This window comes from Lissotriton helveticus, chromosome 12 (assembly GCF_964261635.1).
Source record: "Lissotriton helveticus chromosome 12, aLisHel1.1, whole genome shotgun sequence".
Classification (NCBI taxonomy): domain Eukaryota; kingdom Metazoa; phylum Chordata; class Amphibia; order Caudata; family Salamandridae; genus Lissotriton; species Lissotriton helveticus.
In genome coordinates, this window is record NC_136073.1 from 719678377 (window position 1) to 719703160 (window position 24784).

The 24784-nt window shown below is 41.8% G+C and overlaps 1 protein-coding gene across 1 annotated transcript in view; it reads left to right on the forward strand.

The window, feature by feature from the left end:
- LOC144798109 (ETS translocation variant 3-like protein) overlaps window positions 1-5333 on the forward strand; it is a 60404-nt gene extending 55071 nt beyond the window's left edge. The window contains 2 exon segments of the mRNA XM_078668871.1: window positions 4853-5257; window positions 5260-5333. Coding sequence (XP_078524997.1) covers window positions 4853-5257; window positions 5260-5333 — 479 coding nt within the window.
- Window positions 5334-24784: the final 19451 nt, after the last annotated feature.

Consider the following 24784-nt stretch of genomic DNA (forward strand, 5'->3'; position numbering starts at 1 on the left):
AATTACACTGCACTCAATGCAACATACACTCCAAATACCACTCAGTGCCACATAAATACATGCCACATAATTACACTGCACTCAATGCAACATATACTCCAAATACCACTCAGTGCCACATAAGTATATGCTACATAATTACAATGCACTCAATGCAGCATGCACTCCAAACAATACCACACAGTGCCACATAATTACACGCCACACAATTACACTCTACTGAATACAACATACACTCCACACAATACCACTCAGTGCCACATAATTATATGCTACATAATTATACTGTGCTCAACGCAACATACATTCAAAATACCACTCAGTGCCACATAATTACACGCTACACAATTACACTGCACTCAATGCAACATACACTCCAAATACCACTCAGTGCCACATAAGTATATGTTACATATTTACACTGCGCTCAACGCAACATACACTGCAAATACCACTCAGTGCCACATAATTACATGCTCCATAATTACACTGCACTCACTGCAACATACACTCCAAATACCACTCAGTACCACATAGTTACACGCCACATAATTACACTCCACGGAATGCAACTTACACTCCAAATACCACTCGGGCCACATAATTATATGCTACATAATTACAATGCACTCCATGCAACATACACTCCAAATACCACTCAGTACCACATAGTTACACACCACATAATTACACTGCACTCAATGCAACATACACTCCAAATACCACTCAGTGCCACATAAATACATGCCACATAATTACACTGCACTCAATGCAACATACACTCCAAATACCACTCAGTACCACATAGTAACATGCCACATAATTACATTCCACGGAATGCAACTTACACTCCAAATACCACTCAGTGCCACATAATTATATGCTAAATAATTACAATGCACTCAATGCAACATACACTCCAAACAATACCACTCAGTGCCACATAATTACACGCCACACAATTACACTCTACTGAATACAACATACACTCAACACATTACAACTCAGTGCCACATAATTATATGCCACATAATTACACTGCGCTCAACGCAACATACACTCAAAATACCACTCAGTGCCACATATTTACACGCCACATAATTACACTGTACTCCATGCAACATACACTCCAAATACCACTGAGTCCCACATAGTTACACACCACATAATTACACTGCACTCATTGCAACATACACTCCAAATACCACTCAGTGCCACATAAATACATGCCACATAATTACACTGCACTCAATGCAACATACACTCCAAATACCACTCAGTACCACATAGTTACACACCACATAATTACACTGCACTCAATGCAACATACACTCCAAATACCACTCAGTGCCTCATAAGTATATGCTACATAATTACAATGCACGCAATGCAGCATACACTCCAAACAATACCACACAGTGCCACATAATTACACGCCACACAATTACACTCTACTGAATACAACATACACTCCACACAATACCACTCAGTGCCACATAATTATATGCTACATAATTACACTGTGCTCAACGCAACATACATTCAAAATACCACTCAGTGCCACATAATTACTCGCTACACAATTACACTGCACTCAATGCAACATACACTCCAAATACCACTCAGTGCCACATAATTACACGCCCCCATAATTACACTGCACTCAATGCAACATACACTCCAAATACCACTCAGTGCCACATAGTTACACGCCACATAATTACACTCTATCTACCTATCACATCACCACAGCATCACTCAGGGGCACCACAACATCACTATGTGCTACCACAGCATCACTGAACGCCATAGCATCACTCGTCGCCACCACAACATCACTCAGCGCCACCACAGCATAAATCTGTGCAACCATTCAACAACAACTGGTTCAAATATGTTCTCTCAATGTTTCAAGCTTTATTACAAATGTCACAAAAAGATTTTAATATTTCACTTCTGTGCTTGGATTTTCATCTCAATAAAATACACTGAGCACAATCTTCACAAAAGTTATTTACAAAAGTTTAAGCTTTTGCCATTATAAATTACAATAACTTTTATTTAAGTATTAATTATAAAAAAAATTAAAAGCAATTGTTATTTGTAATATCAATACATCTAAATCACTTAAATACAACACATATTGCATTACAAATGCTATAGGTGTCACATTTGAGAAAGTTAAAAGTATTGGCATTGTAAATGACAAAGGTATTAATTTCGCTATTTTCAAAACCAACACATACAAAAAAGTGTCATTTACAATACCAATAGCTCAAACATTCCTAATGCAAGACCTATTGCATTGCAAATGCTTGTTTTGAAAAACCATGACTCTGGGTGATTTACCTTGTTGACTGTATGAATGTAGGGGTTCTAAGGATGAGATCAGCAATTAACTAGTTTTGAGAGGTTTTTAGAACCCTCAGGGGTATATCACATGTAAACAAAGGAGATTAACGGTCAGATTGATGTTTCTGTGGGGATACAGTATATCAAGTAGTATTGTGATGTGCTAAATCAAGATGGGATAAAATAACTTGTAGACATATATCTAAAAGTATATTTCTGTATGTTTTCTTACTCTTAGTTTATTCACATTGTTAGAACTCCAAGGAGGGAGGTAATAATCCCTTATTTCTTTGTCCTGAGGAAGGTGGGATTTATTTTGTTATTTTCACCGAAACACATTGACGCTAATATTTTTTAATCCGACCATGGGGAATCACTGGGATGAAATGAGCTGTGATTTTACCAGGATATGAACTCGATGCAAAAAGTTGGATCAGGTTATGCACCAGCACTTTTTGAGACCATGCTATAGAGTCTCCCCGCTACGATCGGTGGTGCCCCCCATCTTGTCTTACACTGTGGTTGTTTTAATATTGTAAATACTGCTTTTTTAATCTGATGCGAGGTCTTTTTACTATTGTACAGATTATTTTTGTACTGTTTACCATTTTTTGTATATGAATTCCATACTATTGAATGTTTTTAATGATGCAAATTGTAATGGTTTTATGATGGTATTTTCTTGTGCAATTAAAGCTACTGATGTTTAATCTCTAATTTGGTGGTATATCAGTTCATGGTGGGGGGTCTCATTCCATAGGTACAGCTAATGATTGGCCCTAGAGCCAATCATTAAAGCTCATTACCTGCATTTCCGCTTACTCACGCATGGCGGCGTACCCGCCATGTATACGTCGACGAAAAGTAAGTCACAATTGGGACGGTCGTCATAATGCTAGCACCGCCACCATTTGCCACCTCTTCCTCTCTCGCTGTGGGATCACAGATGTTGGTGGTGGCAGCGGTCCAGAAGCGGTGTTATCACTGGCATCGTAATCGGGAAGTCGGACCACCAGAAATCAACAGAAACCGGCAGGTTCTCTTTTCGCAGGGTCGTAATCGGCCCCTTAGAGTCCTGTAAACAGAAATAAGAGCCCTCGATATGGCCTTTAGAAGGCAAGTAAAGATGAGAGCCTAATTATTTTGAAAATTGGTACTTATAGTTTGTTTTTTCTTAATAAAGATGGAACTGCTGATCTGTGTATGTAGGTCTGCCCTTAAATAAGTGGGAAACACTAAAAAAAAAAAGTTAATAGATCAAGGGGTTGACGTCCCCCCCATAGTTGGAAGATCCCATTGAAGGGCAGTCATCACACCATGTTCAGAAGGTTACCAGTAACACATCTTCAGATCTTTAAAAGGCTAAATGAAAACACACGAATATCTCTTTAAAGATATCTGTCACAACATTGCTGGAAGGAATCTGTGGGCAATTTTTTTCGCCATTTTGAGAAGGCCACCTTAAAGACTCCTCTCCCACCGTGTTCACAATGTCACCAGAAAAACACTTTTCCTGGCATGTTCAGAAATGCACCTTAAAGAGAAATTTTCAACCATGTTTCAATGGTCACCATAGGGAATACTTAAAACCATATTGAGAAGGTCCATGTAAGCACGTCCCCTACTTTGTTTAAGGGTAACTCTAAGACACCCAAGTGAAGCAGGTCATTTTAAAGGCACCTCCCCCTCAATTTTTAAAAGGTTACTTACACAGTTCAGAAGGAGCCTCAAAGACTCCTTTAGGATGTTTGCCAGTTTGCATTCTCATTAAGAAAACTAGAAATGATCTCTAGATTTGTTTGTTGCATCTAAAGATTGTTTTATACAATGGAGATCCCAATAAACCCTTGTAGGCTTGGGCAATAAACAATTCACAGGAAAAAGTGTCAACAAGGGATTTCACTTGCTATTAATCCAATCCGTTTTTTCAATTCAATCTGAGTCATTTATATTTAATCAAACTCTTTGGTGTCACCAAAGGTAACTACTATAAATACACTTTTTGAAAGACATAGAACACAGCACATTGAAAAGTCTATTCATATAAAATCAATTTGTCTGAAATTCTTGGATTTAGAAAGGGTATATTGAAACAAAAAAGTTATCGGCAAAAATTGTTATGAACGAATGTACGAATTCTCTTGGAGTTGATGGAATTGTCGACGTTTCGGTCTGCGTGGCAATTGTTTTTATATGAATAGACTTTTCCGTGTGCTGTGTTCTTTGTCTTTCAAAAGGTGTATTTATAGTAGTTGCCTTTGGTGACATCAAAGAGTCTGATTAAATATAACTGACTCAGATTGAATTGAAATAACGGATTGGATTAATAGCAAGTGAAATCCCTTGTAGACACTTTTTCCTGTGAAGCATCTAAAGATTAGCACTTTAGCAGGGTGAGCGCTCTGAACGTTGAGTTACCGCTCTTTCTAGTGTCGAGTAGTGCAGGTTAAGAAATGTCCAATTCATTGATCCTATTTTTTCACTTTATTTTCCTTTCTAGGATGCAATCCCATCCATTCGTCATGTCTTCTGGGTACATGTTGCCATTTTGGAATTCAAGATGAACGTTTCCCCTACTTCCCGCCAACCCCTCGTCCGCCAGGATGTGCTCCCCACACTGGGCAACCCCTTTGCACTCCTCAACTCTTCCCGGTCCCAAGCAGTCCTGGCTGGCCCAGTTTTTCTGGACACCTTTTCAAACACACCCAACTATTAAAGGAAGAAAGAAGTCAACTCCTCAGCCGAACAGAGACTCCCAAAATAGATAAGGCATCATCAGGGACTCATCGAGCATCTCCTAAGTCCCACAGAAGATCATTCCAGGAGTTTCCCTTATTGAAAACACAGGCGAAGATGAAAGTGCCAACCAGTGCAGAGTCACTACGACCACAGGAAGCAGAGGGAGAAGGGGAGGGACTTCCAGGTCACACCGCGCTTATTCCTCAGAGGAGACCTCCCCTCTAAACGAAACGCACCATTAAAGAAAAAGATCACTGGAGGATGACCTGAAGAGCACAGCAGGAAGAGATGGGTGGGCTTCTCTGTTCACCTAATCAGCACATAAGGAAGCACGAATACAGTACTTTTGGTGACGTGGTGCCGGGTTTAAACCAGAATAGAACTGTGATATATTTCCATACCAGGCCACCATGAAGTGTGTATTTCCCTTTTGTACAGTTCCCAGTGTGCCCAAGAGTTTCATCTTGTGTCCAACCTGTCAGGCTTTTCTGCTTGAGAACTATGTAATTTTACAAGACTGCTTCATAAACGCTGCCTAATCAATAAATCAATTATCAGCTAATGTGAACCTAATTCAATCAGGGTCAAATGAAATCTCATTATGACACAATTAGAAAGTAAGCCAGCAATGAAGTCAGTGGCAATTAAACCTTCCACACTTTTGCTTACTCAGTAGACGCATGTCGCTCCTACGGCAGCTGTACAAGCACGTAAAATAACTGTGCTCAGGGCCGGCTTTAGCGCTGGTGACGCCCGGTGCAACAATCATTTTTGGTAACCCCACAAGCATGACTGCCTCCTTGGATACTCTCACACCCACTGGGCAAAAGTGCCCCTCATTTCTCCAATCATAAGTTCTTGGTAAACATAGCGCCCCCTTGAGGTCAGTGCCTCCTCCAAAGGTCGGTGCCCAGTGCGGCTGCCCCAGTCGCCCGCCCTAAAGCTGGCCCTGACTGTGCTATCCGGCATAGAAGGCAATGCCAAGCCCAACTGCCAAAAGTAGGGGCAAAGCAGACATGGAACAGACCTGGCCAGCTGTCGGCTAGTCTATGTGCCTATTTTCTGGTCCCACTGGCATGTAAGCAAACATTTTCAGACATGCCTTCATGAAACATTATGTGAAAAACATTTATGGCTGCACCCAATGCGACTAAAGGGCGTACTGCCAGAAAACTGTGACGGAAGCCTGCAGGCAATTGTGATTTTCGTCCCCTGTACAAAGGCCGAAAAATTCTAGTAGGTTTTAAACAATTTATATGGCCTAATAGTATTTCAAACGCAGCATTGCCGAGCAGAGTTCTTTAAAAATTCCTGAGTTGCGGAAACAGCGCCAGCTAAATAATAATGTTTAAGATCTACAAAATATTGACCAATCTTAATGGCCCTACTGTGCTTACAAATACACCATGGCCACAACATTTTGCAAACTGTCCTCCCAAATATTCTGCCCACTTCCGCATGCTCAGAGCACCATGAGTTTTTATATACTTTGATCTTCCACTCACTTTATGCTGGCTACACGGCTAGAAGAGATCCTATAGCCAATATATATATAGCCAATGGCCTAAGGGGCACACATAGAAATATCCCTGATACCTATACCCTTCGAAATCATAGACATATTGTAATGTTGTGACTGTAATAGCGCCCACAGATCATGCAGCCGCATCCCAAAGATATGCACAGAACGCATCAAAACCTGCACCGATCCCACAAGACAACAACGGGTGTTAAGGGCCAACTAGAAATTCTCATTGTAAAACCCTAGTGCTACCATCCTGAAGTCAAATGTCCTCATCAGGTTTTCCACTTTTTATTTTTAAAACTATGCCTACAATAAATTATTTCTCAGTTGGCAGTTAAAAAAAAAATCTTACCTAAGTTGGTGAAAGTGAAGTTCTTCAACTTCTCAAAGTAGTAATTTGCGCTTACTCAGGCAGGTGTAATGCCTCCAAGAACAGTGCTGGGACTTTTGATGCTGCAGGTAAAAATAGCATTTTCCCTTTGGAGTGACACTAGTCCAGTAAAAAATATATATATACTTTCCAATATTTTTTGTAATTTGTGTGACACCTTACATTGGCGTATCGATGCCACAGCCATTATGCCCATGAATGAGAGTATACAACTGTAGATGATATAAATGATGCACTAGTGAAAAAACTGAGTTAGTGCTGTTTTACATAATTTTTGCACATTTACTACAAAATGGACAAACAGGTTTGGATGTATGATGTTTCAACGCATGCTTTTACAACGCATGCCATTACGACGCAGGTTTTACAACGCAAGTCGTTACAACGACTTGCGTTGGGGGTGCTGGATAGTGAATAGTTTAATTTACTATTCCAACTCCAGTCCCCGTAGATAGTAGGGAAGGTGTTGGATAGTAATTAAACTATTCCCTATCCTAGAGCGCCCCCCAGCGCAATGCGTTGTAATAACTTGCGTTGTAAAAGTTGCTTCGTAATGGTAGTGCGTTGTAAAAGTTGCGTGGTAAAGGATGTTCCCCACAGGTTTTACTTCAATCCATAGTAGACAAACGATTTTCCTCAATGTTAAACATGGGTAAAAGAGATTGAGAAACAACTGGAAAGCAATATAGGACATTTTGACTGGTGACCTTCAGTGATACTGTGTACTTTTAGAAAACATTGAATGGATATCCCACAACAGGAACACCTTCCACAAAGGTCCAGTTTACTCCTTACAGATGGCCGCGGTCAACTTCATGATTCTAGCAAACCAAGTATATGGATGTTCATCACAGGTCAGCAGCTTCCCTCAGACACACAGGATCCTCTTTAAGCCATCGCTTCCATGAGCAGAGAAGTTCCCAGCAGGCAGGCAAATATTCCCAGTGAGCATAGGCTCAATGTGCAGGGAGCTATCTGCAAGCTGTCTTGGTGTACGCCTTTTCAAGTAAAAAAATTCAGTAGTTTGTCTGTCAAATATCTGGTGCTCAACAATGAAAAATAGTTGTGGTTCACTGTTTACTAAAAGAATCTTTATTTTGAAGCTATCCTAGTCCTGCTGACCAGTGGCGTAGCAACGGGGGTGGTCCGCTCCAGGCAGCACGAGTTTTGGTGGCGGCGGCCTTTCCCCCGCTCTTTCATGCAGCCGCCGCAGGCAGAAATGCAGACAACCGCCATGCAACCCCCGCCCCTTTCACGCGACCGACTGGCAGCAAAAGCACTGACCGCCACGGGCGGCACAAGAGCTAGCTACGCCAGTACCGCAGACACTTCTGAATGTAAACCAACATCATGGAAAGGTTCTCAAAATGAAAGCATCTTCTTTCAAATGAAACAACTCAATAGAAACCACATCTTCCCCCAAGAGTGACTAGAGGCCTTCCACAAGCCCATGTAGGGATACCAGACATTCCTCCTGTAGTTCATTGGAGGCAACTGCCTCAACCACATCACTACCTCTAGCAAGGGAATCCTTTAAACTTCTAATATTATCAGATGTCTTCCCAGGCACATTAGTGTTAACTAGCTGGCCTTGCCAGTTGCTCAAGGAAGTGATTATATTTAGGAATTACAATATTGGTCATTTGTTACAAACAAATTTGCAATCTTAAATCCGTTTACAAATGTTTGTTTTGGGTATATATATTAAGTTTTGAATAGTTCATCACTTGGATGCTACTAATAAAAAGTAAGCAGTTTCGAGTTCCAATAATTCTTTGAGTTTGAAACAATGTTGATGCACGTTAATGGCGTTTTTTGCAATGTATTTAATCACAGAGACAATACTACAACAATAATACATTTTTATTTATTTCCAGTGGTGGCTGGCAGGGAATGGGGGGGCAGGGGAGGAGCAAAATATTTTTTTAAACCAAACACTTACCTCTTTGCGCCGCAGCTATCTCCGTCTCTCCTCTGTCACTGCTGAAGAGTCCCGGAAGCACACAGGCTCACCTAAGCCAATCACAACGCTGCGATTCAGCATTGTGATTGGTCCGAGCGCCATGGTTTGGCACTCAGACAGGCAGTGGGAGCCTGTGCATGTTCCTCACCAGGCTGTGCATTACAGTCTGGTGGGAAACATGCAAACTGAGCATGAAGTTTGGCTGGGCCAACATGGCCAGCCAAGAAGTCATGCGCACTCAGGGCCTCCTTTATGAAAATTGGCGCATCGCTGGGGAAAAACAGTGATGCAACGCTTTTCATTGCACCATCCTTGCAACACCATAGATGCGCCATATTTACACTACGGTGCTCCATGTTGTAAGGATTGCACAGATACGTCAGGAATGGTGGCGCAGTAATGACGCATTGCTGGTGTGTGTCAGTAAACTGCCGCAAGTCCAGCAATGTGCCATTACATATGGGGTGAATCCCATGTAAAAGGTCCTGCGTCACTCCTTATGCATGTTCGAAGCAGGCGTAACAATCGTGGTGCAGTCAAGTCATAGGAGGGGCGCAGTGAAATCTCATAGATTTCACTGTGCCACTCCTATGAGGCTTTTTTACATGGGAATGCCCCCCCTGCATACATCATACCTGGCGCAGGTATAATGTATCTGTATCGCAGAGCTTTACAAAGTGCCGCATCTGCCTAGATGTGTCACTTTGTTAATAGGGCGCCGTGTGGCGCATTGTCTACACCGCCGCAACATCACAAAAAAATGATGCAACGGCGATGCAAGTCCTCACAATTAAGGACCTTAGTATGCATGAACCACTCCCCCTCCCTCTGCCACCAGCCCCACCAGCCCCGCCTGCCCTAACCCAGTCCTGCGGCAACAAAAAATAAAATTATAAAAACATTGTTTTTGTCATTTCATTTTTCCCTTTTACACTGCTCTGAGAGCAGTGGGGCGATGCTCGTTGTCCCTGTTTATTTCAAGTCCTTCAACTGTGCATATTTGATGCTGGGCAGACCTTTGAATAGTAGACGTACATTATGACATTAATACGTTTTTTACATCTTTCTCCGCTTCCCTAGTGTATCTGGCCTTCAATCACAGCAGGCTTGTCACAGAAAGAGCTGTATCCATAGTGAAGGACAGAATGTTGAATAATACAGCCTGGGGTGGGTAGGTTTATTTAATAGAAGGGATCAGAAAAGGAAAAAAAGTGCTTTCACGTGGATGCATACACATTTAAGTACTTAAGATAAAAGCATAAAGTGGAAAACACATGAAATTGCTTTAATGAATTTGAAAAAAAACACGATCGCCGTAATTTAATAATTCTTAACAAATTCTGCCCAGGCTTATGCAAGTGGAAGCATGAAAATGTACTTCTTGTATTCTACTTAAAATTAGCTTTTGCTTTATTTTTACCCCATTAAAAGTGTTGGCAATTTTGGGAGATGTGAGATCTGGCTCATGAGCGATAACGTGTTTTGCCTAGGATCACACAATGTGGTCTAGTGATAATTTGGAATGCATCAATAGAGCCACTAGGTCACATCTTCCCTGCTCTGCAGCTCCCAGACATTCATAGAAGAAGGTACACTCCTTAGTGGAAAGGGTAAGTTTTCATTGATTGAAAGCCTGGCACATGCAAGCCACACAACCTCTAGACAGATGATAGAAGTGTTGAAATAATGCACGTAAGAGGAAGAATCCGGTGTAGAGTGATCATTGAAACTACATCATCAGTGAAAACCACCTGAATTGTCTGTAACTGTGGAGTGGGAAGGTGATCTGGGATCTATGCCCATTCAGTCTTCACTTTCCGCATAGATTGCGAACTGGTGCGTCCACTGTGTGCCACTGATTCAGTGTTAAACAATGGCTAGGGATGCACATAACCAAGTGTAGACAGCACAAGATGGACAATAAATTTGTGAATGATGGTATTTAGCATCCTTGTAACATCTGCAGTCCAAAGCCTACAGTTTATTTTGTTTTTCATTGGTTGACAAATCTCAATAAAATTCTTCCACACATACTGCAGCCTGGATGGGTTTCCCACAGTTTTTAAATCCCTACAAAATTAACGTTGTCTCAGATGTCGATGAAAGTGTAACATGTATCAACAAGTTCTGCAGCACGATAATCTTTAGGAATAAAATCGCAAATGAAAAGGCTTCTTAGTAGACCCTTAACCCCAGATGGTTTCTTCTCATCTATGTGTTACATGATGATCATACACCAGGATTATTGGCGTTTTCTCACTTCCTGGGTTAGATGTCAGACCATTGAGAAGGCAGGTCAAAGGTTTGAGCGGCCATGTGTCAAAGTTTGAAACTATTGCTTCATGAAGCAGACAGACGATGTCCCAAAAGGCATTGATCACCGCTGTTATTTGTAGGAGTATGTTGTTGTTATACATTATTGCTAATAAAGCGTTTAGATATGCGCACTGTTTCACTTTTAAGTAGGTTAATGTTTGTTGCTGTATTGCTTCGCAATCCCAGATAATAGAGAATACCACCCTCCCACACAGAGGCTCAAACACAACGAAGCAATAAACACAACATAACACCACCTGGAAAGGGATTTTACTTCATAAATTGAAGCACATCAAAACTGTTTTCAGAATATGGCTTGGGCTTTTATTTATGCAATGCTCTCTAACAAAAGGCTTTCCTAGATGTCAAATGAACAGCATTCAAATGTGTCTATATATATATATATACATATATATATATATATATATATATATATATATATATATATATATATATATATATATATATATATATATATATATATATATATATATATATATATGCAAAACCTTCGTTTCCTTCGCGCTGCAACTCCACCGCCAGCCACGACCCACGGCCCACAAATTCGGTGAATTAGAGTATTTTTATTGCTGTCCCCTTCATAACGTTTCGGCTCGCCCGAGCCTTGATTACATGACAGCGAGTTTGTGTGAAGGGTGAGTATTTATAGTGCAAGTGCTGCGTTCGGATTGGGTCATGAATGCATAGACATTGTAAACAGACCTACTGTGCAATCATGATAAAATACATGATATGTACACATAAAAGAATAAAGAGCAATCTTGTCTTTGGAAAATACAGGTGAAATACCAGAATTCCAATAAAAGCAATACATCAAGTCTCAGTACATATTATTGTCAAGGACAGTGACACATATACCTGTTCTAAATACGAACGACAACCAACTGTAAACAATGATGGGATAAATCCCTAATACAGTTAAATTCATGACCCAAATGTAAAGTGCTTAAAAATACTAGTGCCTAAGTGCAAAAGGGTGTAAAAATAAAAACATTTAAACATGAACCACACTCTTCTAGTCAACAACCTGTCAAACTACAAGACTGAGCCCAGCCTAATTGATAGTGCAGTAGAACAAGGTTGCTGGCTGGGCTTCCATTTAGACAGGAAGTAAGAAAGAAAGAAAGAAGGAGAAAGAAAGAAAGAATACCTGACTGTAAAATCTGAGGACATATATACACATAGAAAATCTCATGTTGGATTGGAGGTGAAGACCACTGACTCATATATGAATATAGACACCCATATAAATATAAATATAAATATAAATATAAATACAAACATACCCATAAATACTCCTAAAAATAGATATATAAATATGGATACATACATAAATATAAATATAGATATAGATATAAATATAAATATAAATACAATATAAGGTGACAAAGGAAAACATTCTAAAAACTCGGTAAGCAAGATCCCTTGCAATACCATAAATTGCTTCTGGGGAGGAACATAAAGTGCAAACTGTGCCATGAATTAATACAAATATGAATAAATATATAAATATACATGCACATATATCTCATGGAACAACCTGGAAACAATGTAAGCACTCAAATTGAAACATACGCAGTCAGAGGATATTCAAAATCCCCGAATGTAATATAGAGTGCGAGCCGGCATCAAGTTAAAATAATAAATAAATAAATAAATAGTAAGTTAATATCCTCATAAAAACCACCATCTAATTGTATTATATGTGCTCAGGCTCAACACGTTAGCTATAGGGGAGAGAGACCTGCTGTCTAAAAGTAATCTAGTGTAAACAGGTATAAAGATCTTCCGTAACGTTTAGTCCCCAGGCTGCTTAGTGTTTAGCTGTAAAATGTACCTGGTTTTCAGTTTGTGCAATTTAGCCTCTCTGTTACCTCCTCGTCTGCTAGCCAGGACTGTATCAATGACATAGAAACTAAGTTCCCTGTTGCTGCTCTGATGATGTTGTTTAAAATGCCGTGTAACAGGGTAGGTGTTGTCTTGTGAGGTGATTGCCCTGAGGTGCTGCAGTATGCGTTTATGAACGGGCAGCTTCGTGCTGCCCACGTACCTTAGTGTACAGGGGCATTCCAGTATGTAAATTGCAAATTCAGTTTTGCACGTGAGGGTCTTACTGATCAGATGTTCCTGGTCACAGAAACCATCTTTGTAACTACTCTTGTTTATACTGTGCGTGCACGCTTTGCATGATTTGCACTTATAGAAACCTCCCTTGCTGTGGAACCAAGATGTTTTTGCAAGTACCTCAGGGCCAGTGTCCACCAATCTATCCCTCATGTTGGGGGCTTTACTGTAAGTTATACAAGCCTTCCTGGGATGTCATCAGTGATGTCATTTGAGACGTCATCAGTGATGTCACTAACCATGTCATGAATTATGTAATATGTGACATCATCAGCAGTGGATTGCGGGTGCGCGAGATATAGTTAGTACAACTAACTATATTGGAGGAATTTCAATGGTTTTGTATGAGTGAAATGTCCAGCTAACTATAACACCCCTAAAACCTATAGTTTTTTCAGTGAATTTCTAAGGTTTTTTAAATGCTAATTCCTAACTATACCAGGCCTGAAACGTATGGTTTTTTCAGTGAATTTCAAAGGTTTTTTAAATGCTAATTCCTAACTATATCAGGCCTGAAACCTATTTGGGTAGCGTTTAGTTGTCTCAAGGCGATGTCTTCTGGGAAACGGGTAGCATAATCGACTAAAACCAAGGCATATTTGCACCCGCTACGGGAGGGAAGCAAGGGGACTGATGATATCCATCCCGACCCGGGTGAATGGTTCTTCGATTATCGGGAGTGGACATAATGGGACCCTTGCGGGTATTACCCTGCTGTTTTTTTGGAACATTCCTTACAGAATTGCCTAACTTTCTGATATACCCCCGGCCAATAAAAATGGTCAAGAATTGCCTTCTCAGTTTTGTCCCCTCCGAAGTGCCCACCCAAGAGATGGCTATGTGCCAGGTATAGGACTTTCTCTCGATGGGACTGGGTAACCAATAACTGGGGCTTGGCGCCTTTCCCACCCTTCCTGTACAGCAGGCCCTTAACCCTAAAAAACTGAGGACCGATTTGGCCTGGGTCTTCTTGCTCTTTGGATCTCTTCCATGCCTCACGTAAAGTGGGGTCTGTGGTGTTTTCCACCAATAAATTAAGAGAACTCTTCAAGTGGATTCAAGCAGATGAGTTTAATAAACCTCAGCCACAAACTGCTACTGGTCAACTGACCAGAACTTCACGTGAACATTCTCACAGTGAGCATGCCACAACATAATTAACATGGACGTACATTCCATGTTCCATAAAGAATGACAGAAGTACATTGATAATATAAATCATATCATTACATATCTCCCTTCTTAACAAAAAAGGAAAAGATAGTGAGCTAAAATGACAACAAGAAAAATAAACAATAATTCCTATAGAAAGGTGAAACAAAAAAACTTTTAAATAAATAAAAATAAATCATGCATAATCCTTCATGTAAGCGGGAGCCTTGCGTATCCTTTGACTCCTTACACGAACATCAAGAGATGGCCTAGAACAATCTGTAGAAACATTAACTGAATTAAATAAATGGTTATCAACATCAAAATCATTTTGTCTACAAATTTTAGATTTCACAATTACTACCCGGCTCTTATTCCAAATCCTCCCATCTTGAGTTTTAACAGCATTCTTAAAAACTTTTACTACAGGTCTAGCATCAGTATACTTTGACCAAGATTTGCGCCCAACAGGTGCTTTTATTTTAACTAAGTCACTTATCTTGACCTCTTGGAATTGAACACATTTCCTGTCATCAAAATACCTTTTCCTACAAACTTGCTTTCTCAACTCCCTTTCTCTCCATTCACCAATGCGGTTATCTACAAGCCCTTTATTCAATTTCATCCACCCAGGACACCACATGGTATTGGGAATTCTGCCTTTAAATAACTCAAATGGAGATTTCCCAGTAGTGGAGTGGGGGGAACACCGATAAGCAACTACCCTCTCCTTTAGAATCACCTTCCAATCTAAACCATTAGCCCTTGCTAGCTGAATACATTTGTTTAGTGTTTTATTAACTCTCTCCACAGCACCATTAGTTTCAGGATGATACAAAGAAGATCTCTTATAAATCACCCCACATTTATTTAAAAACTTTCAAAAACACTAGAACAAAATTGTGGTCCATTGTCAGATAAGATACTATTGGGAAAGCTTTCTCTCTTGAACACCTCCTCCAAGAACTTGATCACAGAATCAGAAGTGATATCCCTGACTGCACACACCTCTATCCATCTTGAGTATAACTCAATGACAACTATAAAATATGGAGTATCAGACACTCCACTAAGTGGACCTAAAATATCTATAGCAATCTCATCCCAAGGATGATTAGGTAAATTCCTACAAATCATGGGCATCTGTTTAGTCTTAAGAATTTTGTCGCTGGCACAACATTCAACACACTCTCTAACCTTCCTTTCTATCTCCAAATCCATCCCAGGCCACCAGAATTGTGTACGCATCATCTCTTTAGTTTTGACAATTCCTAAGTGACCACAGTGTGCATGCGTCAACAATCTTTTTCTAATCCCTGCAGGAGGCACAGGTTTCACACCACGTGTTAACATACCATCAGTAATTGATAGTTCCTCACAAACAAGAGACCATGGTTTTTCCAAACGTTTGTTTTATCTCAACAACCTCATCACCTTGACTAATTCCTCATCCTTCTCCGGTTCTTTTTTCCACTCATTCTCCTCAACAGCACCTTCTGTGACCTCACACACATTGATAACATCCTCAACCTCAAACAAATCCTCATCAATTACACCTTCCCTATTTATCAATCTAGACAAACAATCAGCGGATTTATTAGTAACACCAGGAATGTATTGTACATCAAAGTCAAATTCCTGCAATAAAATAATCCATCTCCTAATTCTAGATGAAATGGCATCTACACCTTTCTTCCAAAAAACTTCCTTTAATGGCTTGTGATCCGACATGACAGTAACTTTAGTTCCCCAAATAAAATTTTTAAACTTCCTCAGTGCCCAAAAAATCACCAACGATTCTTTCTCTATTACAGAGTAATTTAACTCCGGGCCTCTAAGAAATCTTGACGCACAAGCAATCAGAGATTCCTTACCATGTTTACTTTGAACTAAAACAGCTCCAAGACCCTTGTCACTCGCATCAGTAAAAATGTACGTTGGGAAACCAGGAACAAATGCATGAAGACACGGAGCTATCTTCAACTCCTCCTTTATGTCTACAAACTCCCTCTTACATTCACTCAACCACTCAAAAACCACACACTTCGCAGTAAGTCTCCTCAAATTTTTAGTCTTGTCAGCAAAATGCATTATAAATTTTCGGGACGCTTCTCTGTAATTGGCTCTCACTCACTGGACAGAGTGCTTTTAATTCTTCTACCGGAGCCTACCTCTTGCGGAACCCGCTCCGCGGGTCCCGCTTCGTGGGGGGTGATTTTCAGTAACCTAAGGAGTCTGACTGTGCTTGTGTGAAGGTGAGTTTGACAGGCGGGGCTGCGAGCGTGAGCAGGCGCTGGAACTGGACTACCGTTCCCAGGAGCGCCAGCCTGCCCGAATCCACTGCACCTGGGCCGCTCTCCCTGCCTGCTCCTCCCCTTCTCAGTGTTCTTAAATCCCCTGTTCTCGGATACCAGTTGGGACGCTTCTCTGTAATTGGCTCTCACTCACTGGACAGAGTGCTTTTAATTCTTCTACCGGAGCCTACCTCTTGCGGAACTCGCTCCGCGGGTCCCGCTTCGTGGGGGGTGATTTTCAGTAACCTAAGGAGTCTGACTGTGCTTGTGTGAAGGCGAGTTTGACAGGCGGGGCTGCGAGCATGAGCAGGCGCTGGAACTGGACTACCTTTCCCAGGAGCGCCAGCCTGCCCGAATCCACTGCACCTGGGCCGCTCTCCCTGCCTGCTCCTCCCCTTCTTCTTCCTGGACAGTTTCATTAATTGACACCTCTAATACCGCTGCGCGGGAGTCCGCGGGAGCGTCCCGGGAGAAGCCCGGGACAAGGGCGGGCCGTCTGTGGCCATCCGGGGACGCCTGAGGACGGGACGGGCCACCCCCTTAACACTCACTACTGAGGCTCGAAGGTAGGATCTCTATATTATGTCATCAAATTGTGACAATTCTAGTACTGTGGGGACCAGCAAAAGAACACTAGACAATTACTTTACTAGGGCCTCCGTGGACTTGGACAAGGAAGACTCACTTTCTGAGCGTAGGATTGAACGTCGCCGCTCTATTGAGTCCTTGAAAAATAGACCATTGATTGACCTGGCATCTACATCCATCCTGTCGGACATTACCACTGATACCCTTAATGAAGATCCCTTGTCTCTGGACAAATTCCCCCTACTTCTTAGAAGTACTCCACCGCCCACCGGCCCTCTATCTATTGTTTCTCCATCCAATGTTTTGCCCTCATGTGTTCCCATTCCAGGTCCAAAAATAGATAATGCATCTTGTCTTCCTCCTAGGGAGTTGCCTAAAAGGCTGGGCAGGCTAGCCAATACATCCAAAGCTCACGGACCACCTCCAACTAAAAAGAGGAGGGGGTTAGGTGCTCCCCATAGGGGCAAGCTCAGCCATTCCGAGTTTGGCAAGTCATTAAAAATCAAGACTACTGGCGCAACTGTAACTAAGGCCCTAGTACCATCTGACATAGTGTCTATAGTAGTAACAACCCCAGACCCAAGTGTTATACTCCCTGATAACACCGAAGGGAGGGGAATCGGGGTTGTTTCCGCTCCATGCCAAGAAATTTCTCCCTCTACTGATATTGAGCGGAACACTATTAAGCAGCTGCTTAGGTCCTTTATGATTCTCATACTGGATATTCTAAAGAGGGTGGAGCACCGACTAGGTAATCTGGAGGCATTGTTTGCCGACAAAGATAGGTCAAGCCTTCCTACGTCCACCCTAAGGTCTACTATCTTGTCGACAACTCTTCCCCAGATTCCAATCGTCTCTGCTCCTATTCTGGCTGTTCCAAACGGCTCTAATAGTGGAAATAACGGAGCCACTAAACCCCCCGACAGCAATATATCGAGATCTGTAGATCCTCCCAAGAGCTCCGCTAAGCCTAATACTGTAATTAGCAAGCCCCCTAGCAACATCCAGCAGAAAAATTTGGTTCCCAAAAAGGCTCAGGCTCCTGTGGTAACAGCGGTAAAATCTATAGCCCAGGCTGCAAGAGATTCCCAGAAGGGTGGTGTTAATCCCAGTACTAAGAGTCAGCAACTGGGAAGGGGGAGGTTGAGTTTGCCCACTAACGACAAATTACAGGGTCTTAATGTTGAACTACCCCCCGAGGCCCTACCTTTTGTAGTTGTACTCACAGGTGTCCCCCCCCCTAGAAGCAGGCAAAAAAGAGGGACATCCCCAACTCAAAAATAAGATTCTGCATTGGCTAGGACAAAACAGACCACTCCCATATTATATTGATGGGGAGATAGTCCATGTCAGGCACCTGCCCTGGTTGGGTAGCAGGGAAAAAAACATAGAGGGAGACATTGTTGTTATTAATTTCAGGAACCCAGAGGCAGTTAGATGTATACTAACAGGGTCCTCTGGGAACCTGAATACTGCTATAGCCCCATACGATCTAACCTATTTTTATCCAAGATCGTATGCGACTCCTGCCCTTTTCCTTGGGGGGTTAGCTGACCCCCACTGTACTAGGAATGTGCATATGTCCTCCCACAATAGTTATACGAGCCACTTCTCTAGGCCTCTGCCTACCAGGAATACCTTGGGGTGGAACACAGTCCCTGCTAGTGGCCGTAGTATGCCTCCCGGGGGGCTAGACTACCTGCATGGGAGCAGGAACATGGAGCACTTGATCCCTTTTACTCCACTGGAAACTTCCAACAGATATGGTGTCCTTTCTTGTTTCGATGGTTGCGACTGACTTCCTGCTCTTGCTATTCCTCCTATATCTGGCCCAAGTGTAGGTGGAGGAGAGTTGGCTAGGGAGGATACTCTGAGTGGGACAAGGTTCTCACCCACACCCTCCCAACTCGGCACTCCCCCCTTTAGCACACACGAGGCCAACTGCCCCATATCTAGCCACGATACCTCCAAGGGACAGACGACCTCTGAAGTGGGTGACCCAACCGTAGAAGTTGCTACACCCTCCAATCAGTCACCTGACCAACTGACTCGCAAAAACAGAAACTTAGCACTCCTATCATGGAATGTGGCGGGCTTGGCTGCAAAACTAGATAGCACCGATTGGTGTGATTTTGTGGATAACCATGGCATCTGCATATTGCAAGAAACATGGGCAATGACTATCCATCACAGAATGGGTTTTGCTACTTATGCTGAGCTTGCAAGTAAGGGACCTAGAGGTAGACCATTTGGTGGTTTGACCATATGGGTGGGTGTCCACCTTGGGTTTATGGTTAAAAGGATTAACACCAACAACCGTGACATATTATGCATTCTCTTAACTCGCCCAAATACTCCCAAATTAGCAATTATCAACATCTACCTACGCCCTGTTCGGGGGGGAGGGGTTTCACAGACCCTAGAGTCCTTAACGGTTTTATTGAACAGCCTCTCAAGCGAGACCAAGGTGTTAATGGGGGGAGACTTTAACTGCCATTATGAGCCACTTGGGGGGGTTTTTCAGATAACATCAGATGAGGATGACGCTTGCCGGATCCCGCCCCCAATGTCTATCAAACTAAATCTTGGACACCTATGGTCATGCAGCTCACCTCATTGACGTATACATTCTCGCTCAGAGCCTGCAATGGTCGCTTCCCGGGGGATAGCCCAGGAAGGAGTACCTATAATGGAATGGGCCACTCATCAATAATAGATTATCTCATGGTTAGCTCGTCCCTATGGCCATTGGTCCGACAATTCCATGTTCATGACCGTTCGGAAAGTGACCACAATCCCTTGGTAGCAGATTTGGATTTGCCACTTTCCGATGGGGCGTATCAAGAGGATGAGTAGCATCAGGATCATACAGGGTGGTAAAAGAATCCGATGGGCCTCTATTAAGTCTTCGCCAGGTAATCTGGCCTCCTTGTATAAAAGTGTTACTCCTCAGTTTGAGCGGCTGATAGCACTGCACGAGAGTGTCCCAAATTATGATAAAGGCGTTAAAATCTTAGTTATTCATAAAGAACTAATAAAGGCCCTGGCGGGTAGCTTTTATAAACCATCAAACCAGTCCCAACGTCAGATACGGGACACTAACCCTTGGTATAATCAGTCTTGTAGGAGGGCGAAAACCACTCTGGTTTCCTCTCTCAAACTAGGCAATAGAACCTCCATTATGATTGCAAGGAATGCCTATAAGAATCTCCTCTCCAATGCAAAATCCGAATGGGAAACCGAGAGATGGTATGCTATCAAACAGGCATTAACTGCGAAAGATCCCCGAACCTTCTGGAATTTGGTTCACACTGGGAAGCCAGAGGGCAAGGCAAAGATCGATCCTAACATTTCTGAGGAAGCCTGGTGTGCCTATTTTAGTGATCTTTATTCTAGTCCTGCTTCCCAAAATAAAGCCTTATCAAGATCGTCTTTGAGTTTGGTCTTTGGTTGCCATCCTCTTGCCTTTACCCTGCAGGAAGTCACATTAGCGGTACAAGCATTAAAATGCAGTAAGGCCCCAGGGCTGGATAAGATCCCTGGTGATCTTTTTAGAGATGAGCCGAAGATCTGGGTTCCCTACCTGACCGTCCTATTTAACGCTATTCTTGACGGCCAACAATTTCCAGGTACTTGGCTGGGGGCCGAAATTATCCCGATCTACAAAAAGGGCTCTCCGCTGGCCCCGTCAAACTACAGGCCAATTAGCCTTATTGACGTTACTCAAAAAATCTATGCCAGACTGCTTTTACAACGCTTGCAAGATTGGATTATTGAGAATAAGATCCTCTCCGACCTGCAAGTGGGGTTCAGAGCTAAAACATCAACTATCGACCAACTACTACGGCTCCAGGTACTTTACTGGAAGCATGTGGTCTTGGAAGGGGGCAGCCTCTACCTTACATTTGTGGACCTCAAATCCGCCTTTGATATGGTGGACAGGAACCAACTGTGGAGCATATTAACTGCAATGGGGATTCCGCATTACTTGTGTCACCAATTTAAAAGACTCCACGAAGGAACCTTTGCGAAGGTACGATATGGCAAATTAGGCCAGCTGACACGAGCTTTCCCAATTGAGAAGGGAGTTAGGCAGGGATGCGTACTTGCCCCTACCCTATTTTCCCTCTTCCTAAATGGCCTTGTTGATGACTTGACCAGTGTAAATAATATTGACGCACCCAATTTAGCTGGCGGTAAATTTCCTGCACTTATGTTTGCGGACGACACCCTGCTGCTTTCAAAAACATCAATGGGGATGCAGCGGGTGTTAGACCAATTCACCGAATTCTGTAAGAAAAGGAATTTGGTGATTAATATAGACAAAACAAAGTACATGGTGTTTAATGCCAGCACAATTAATTGCCCTCGCCCGAAAATGGATGGACGAGCCCTGGAAAGGGTAAATAACTTTACCTACCTAGGTCTGACATTAAATGATAAAATGGGTTGGGATACCCAAATGTCTAAGGCTAATCTAGGGCTATCTCAGTCCCCGGGGGGGATCCTTAAAGTGCAGAAATCCTGTGTGCATAAAATAGTGAGCGCACCGCTGGAAATATACAAGGTACAAGCCAGATCTTCCACCCTTTACGGGGCGGAACTCTGGGGGCATCGACCAGCGAGTGAGATTAGCATAACGGAGAACAACTTCATAAGACAGTTGCTCTCTTTACCAAAAAATACTCCACTAATTCCACTGAGGCTGGACTTAAACCTGAGGCCAATTGCAGAAGCAATTGCCTCACGCCCGATTCTCTACTGGCGTAGATTGTGGAGTGTCCCGGAGCTTGAGTGCTACAGAGAAGAACTGAAGATTGTGATGGCATGTCCGGGTGTAGGGAGGATAAAGTGGCTATCATTTATAAGGGGGCAGGCGTCCAGGATTGGCATGGAGAACCTCTGGTTTAATCCGGAGGTCGCGTGCCAAGTCATCTCGAGGCGAACCCTGGCAGAGACCATTAAATATCATAACTTACAAGAAGCTCTCCGATCAGCCAGGCCCTCTAGTCTTACTGATAGCTTTCTAGATTTCAAGAATGTCTATAGCTTTGAGAAGGAACTAGACACTATAGAACCGGTTTTAGCAAAGAAACTGTATTTACAGTTCAGATACGGTACACTACCCCTGCACTCTCACACAGATAAATGGAAAACGGGTCCAGCCCGCCCATGCCCAGGTTGTGAGGATCCTAATGAGTCCCTAATGCACGTGATCTTGTTCTGTCCTGCTTATTCCGCTAGCAGAAAGAAATGGATTATACAGCTATGTGTGAACCTAGGAGTTAGGAACTATTTAGAGTTTTTTAGAATCTTAAAATCTGACACTAGTGCACTAATAGTTACAGCTATTGCCAAATTTTTGTTTTCCATGTGGTTAACCAGACGGAGAATGATTCGGTAGCAACAAGGTATCCTGATTGTAGTTAGACAACTCGTCCCAGGAAAACTTGGGCTTCCACTGTGTTCTAATCTTTTTAATCTGTGTATATATAAATTATTGTCTTAGTAATTTAATTGTTACTCCACAAACCATATGTTAACCTATTGACTGTATATATGAAATGAGACGTAACTTGTGTATTAGCTTATTGTTTTAAACGTATTTTTCTTCTTGTTGTACTTTTATGGTTCATAAACAAACCGAAATAAAGTTTAAATGAATGAATGAATGAATACATTTTCCATAAAATTCAACCATAACAAGGAATGAAAGAAGTTCCTCCTTATTAACTGGCTCTGCCATTTTGTCAATTGAATCAACTAATTCAGCCTTAGGAAAAACACCTTCACTCTTAATACAATGCCCAAGATAATTCACTTCTTCCATTCCAAATTTACACTTTTCTTTCTTGAGTGACAAACCTGCTTTACTCAATCGTACTAACACCGCACACACACGTCCATTGTGCTCAAGTATATCACTACCATAAATCAACAAATCATCTTGATAACATTTAACACCCAGAACACCTTTCAGAATTCTAGACATGATGCGTTGGAACACTAAAGCTGCTGAAATAAGCCCAAAAGGCATCCTTTTAAATTTAAATGTGCCCATTGGTGTAATAAATGCTGTTAACTCCTGAGAAGCTACATCTAATTCTACTTGGTGGTAAGCAGAAACTAAATCTAGGGTGGTAAAATACTTCGCTCCTTCCAATGTTCCCACAATTTCATCAATGTTGGGTAAGGGAAATCTGTCCACAACAACCTCCTTATTCAAAGCGCGTAAATCTATGCATAGACGAATTTCACCAGGAGGTTTCTTAGCAATCACGACAGGTGCCAACCATTCTGTGGCCTCTACAGGCTCAATAATCTGATTTTCAATAAGCTTATCAATTTCCTTCTGTACCTTTTCTTGTTCACCCAAAGGAATTCTCCTTACTTTTGCTACAACCGGGACTGCATTCTCTTTTAATTTAATACGGTGCTTGTAACCTTGTAAACATCCTAAACTTTCATTAAAAACATTAGGAAATGTATTCGCAAACAAGGAAGACATATCATCCACTTTCTGTATTTGTACTTGAGGTGAAGCATTAGGATTAAGTTTAACCCCTAGATCACGTTGATGTTGCCAACCTAGTAGAGCATCACCTTGCTTTGCCACATAAACTTTACCTGGAATAATGCGACTTCCTAACTCAATGGTAGCCACAAAGTATCCCAACATTTTGATAGGTTTTCTGCCATAACCCAAAGGAGAAATGTCACTTCTTAAAAGTTTAACTTTGTTTTGAAAACTTTGAAGATACAACATTTCATCAATCATAGTAATTTGTGAGCAAGAGTCAAATTTGAAGTCAATTAATGCATTATTAAATTTTACTAAATGTGAAGGAAGTTCCAACAGGTTTCCATTCACTTGAAAAGTCACTGTTTTTACCTGAGGTTGTGACCATCTTCTACCAGAACTCTCCCTTTTGTTCGTTTTAGTTCTACAACACTTCGAGAAATGCCCCCTCCTTCCACAAGTATTGCACGTAGATTTTAATGCAGGGCAATTAGGAGAATTGGCCAAATGACCAAAATTCCCACATCTAAAACAAGAAAACTTATTGTTTACATTAGTAACATTTGTACTTAAGCTATTCAACACAGTATCACTTTTATCTATTGTAACTTTGTCTTCTTTTTCTTACTTGACATATAACTTCCTCAACTTTAGATACACTCTTTGTTTCTGAGTCTGTGGTCTTTTCTTTTTCTCCTTTCAGTTCATCTACACATTTAGTCATGTGCTCAACTTGTTTTGCAATAACTAATACTTCTTCCAACGGAGGCTCATCTTTTAACCAAAGTTCTTTTCTTAT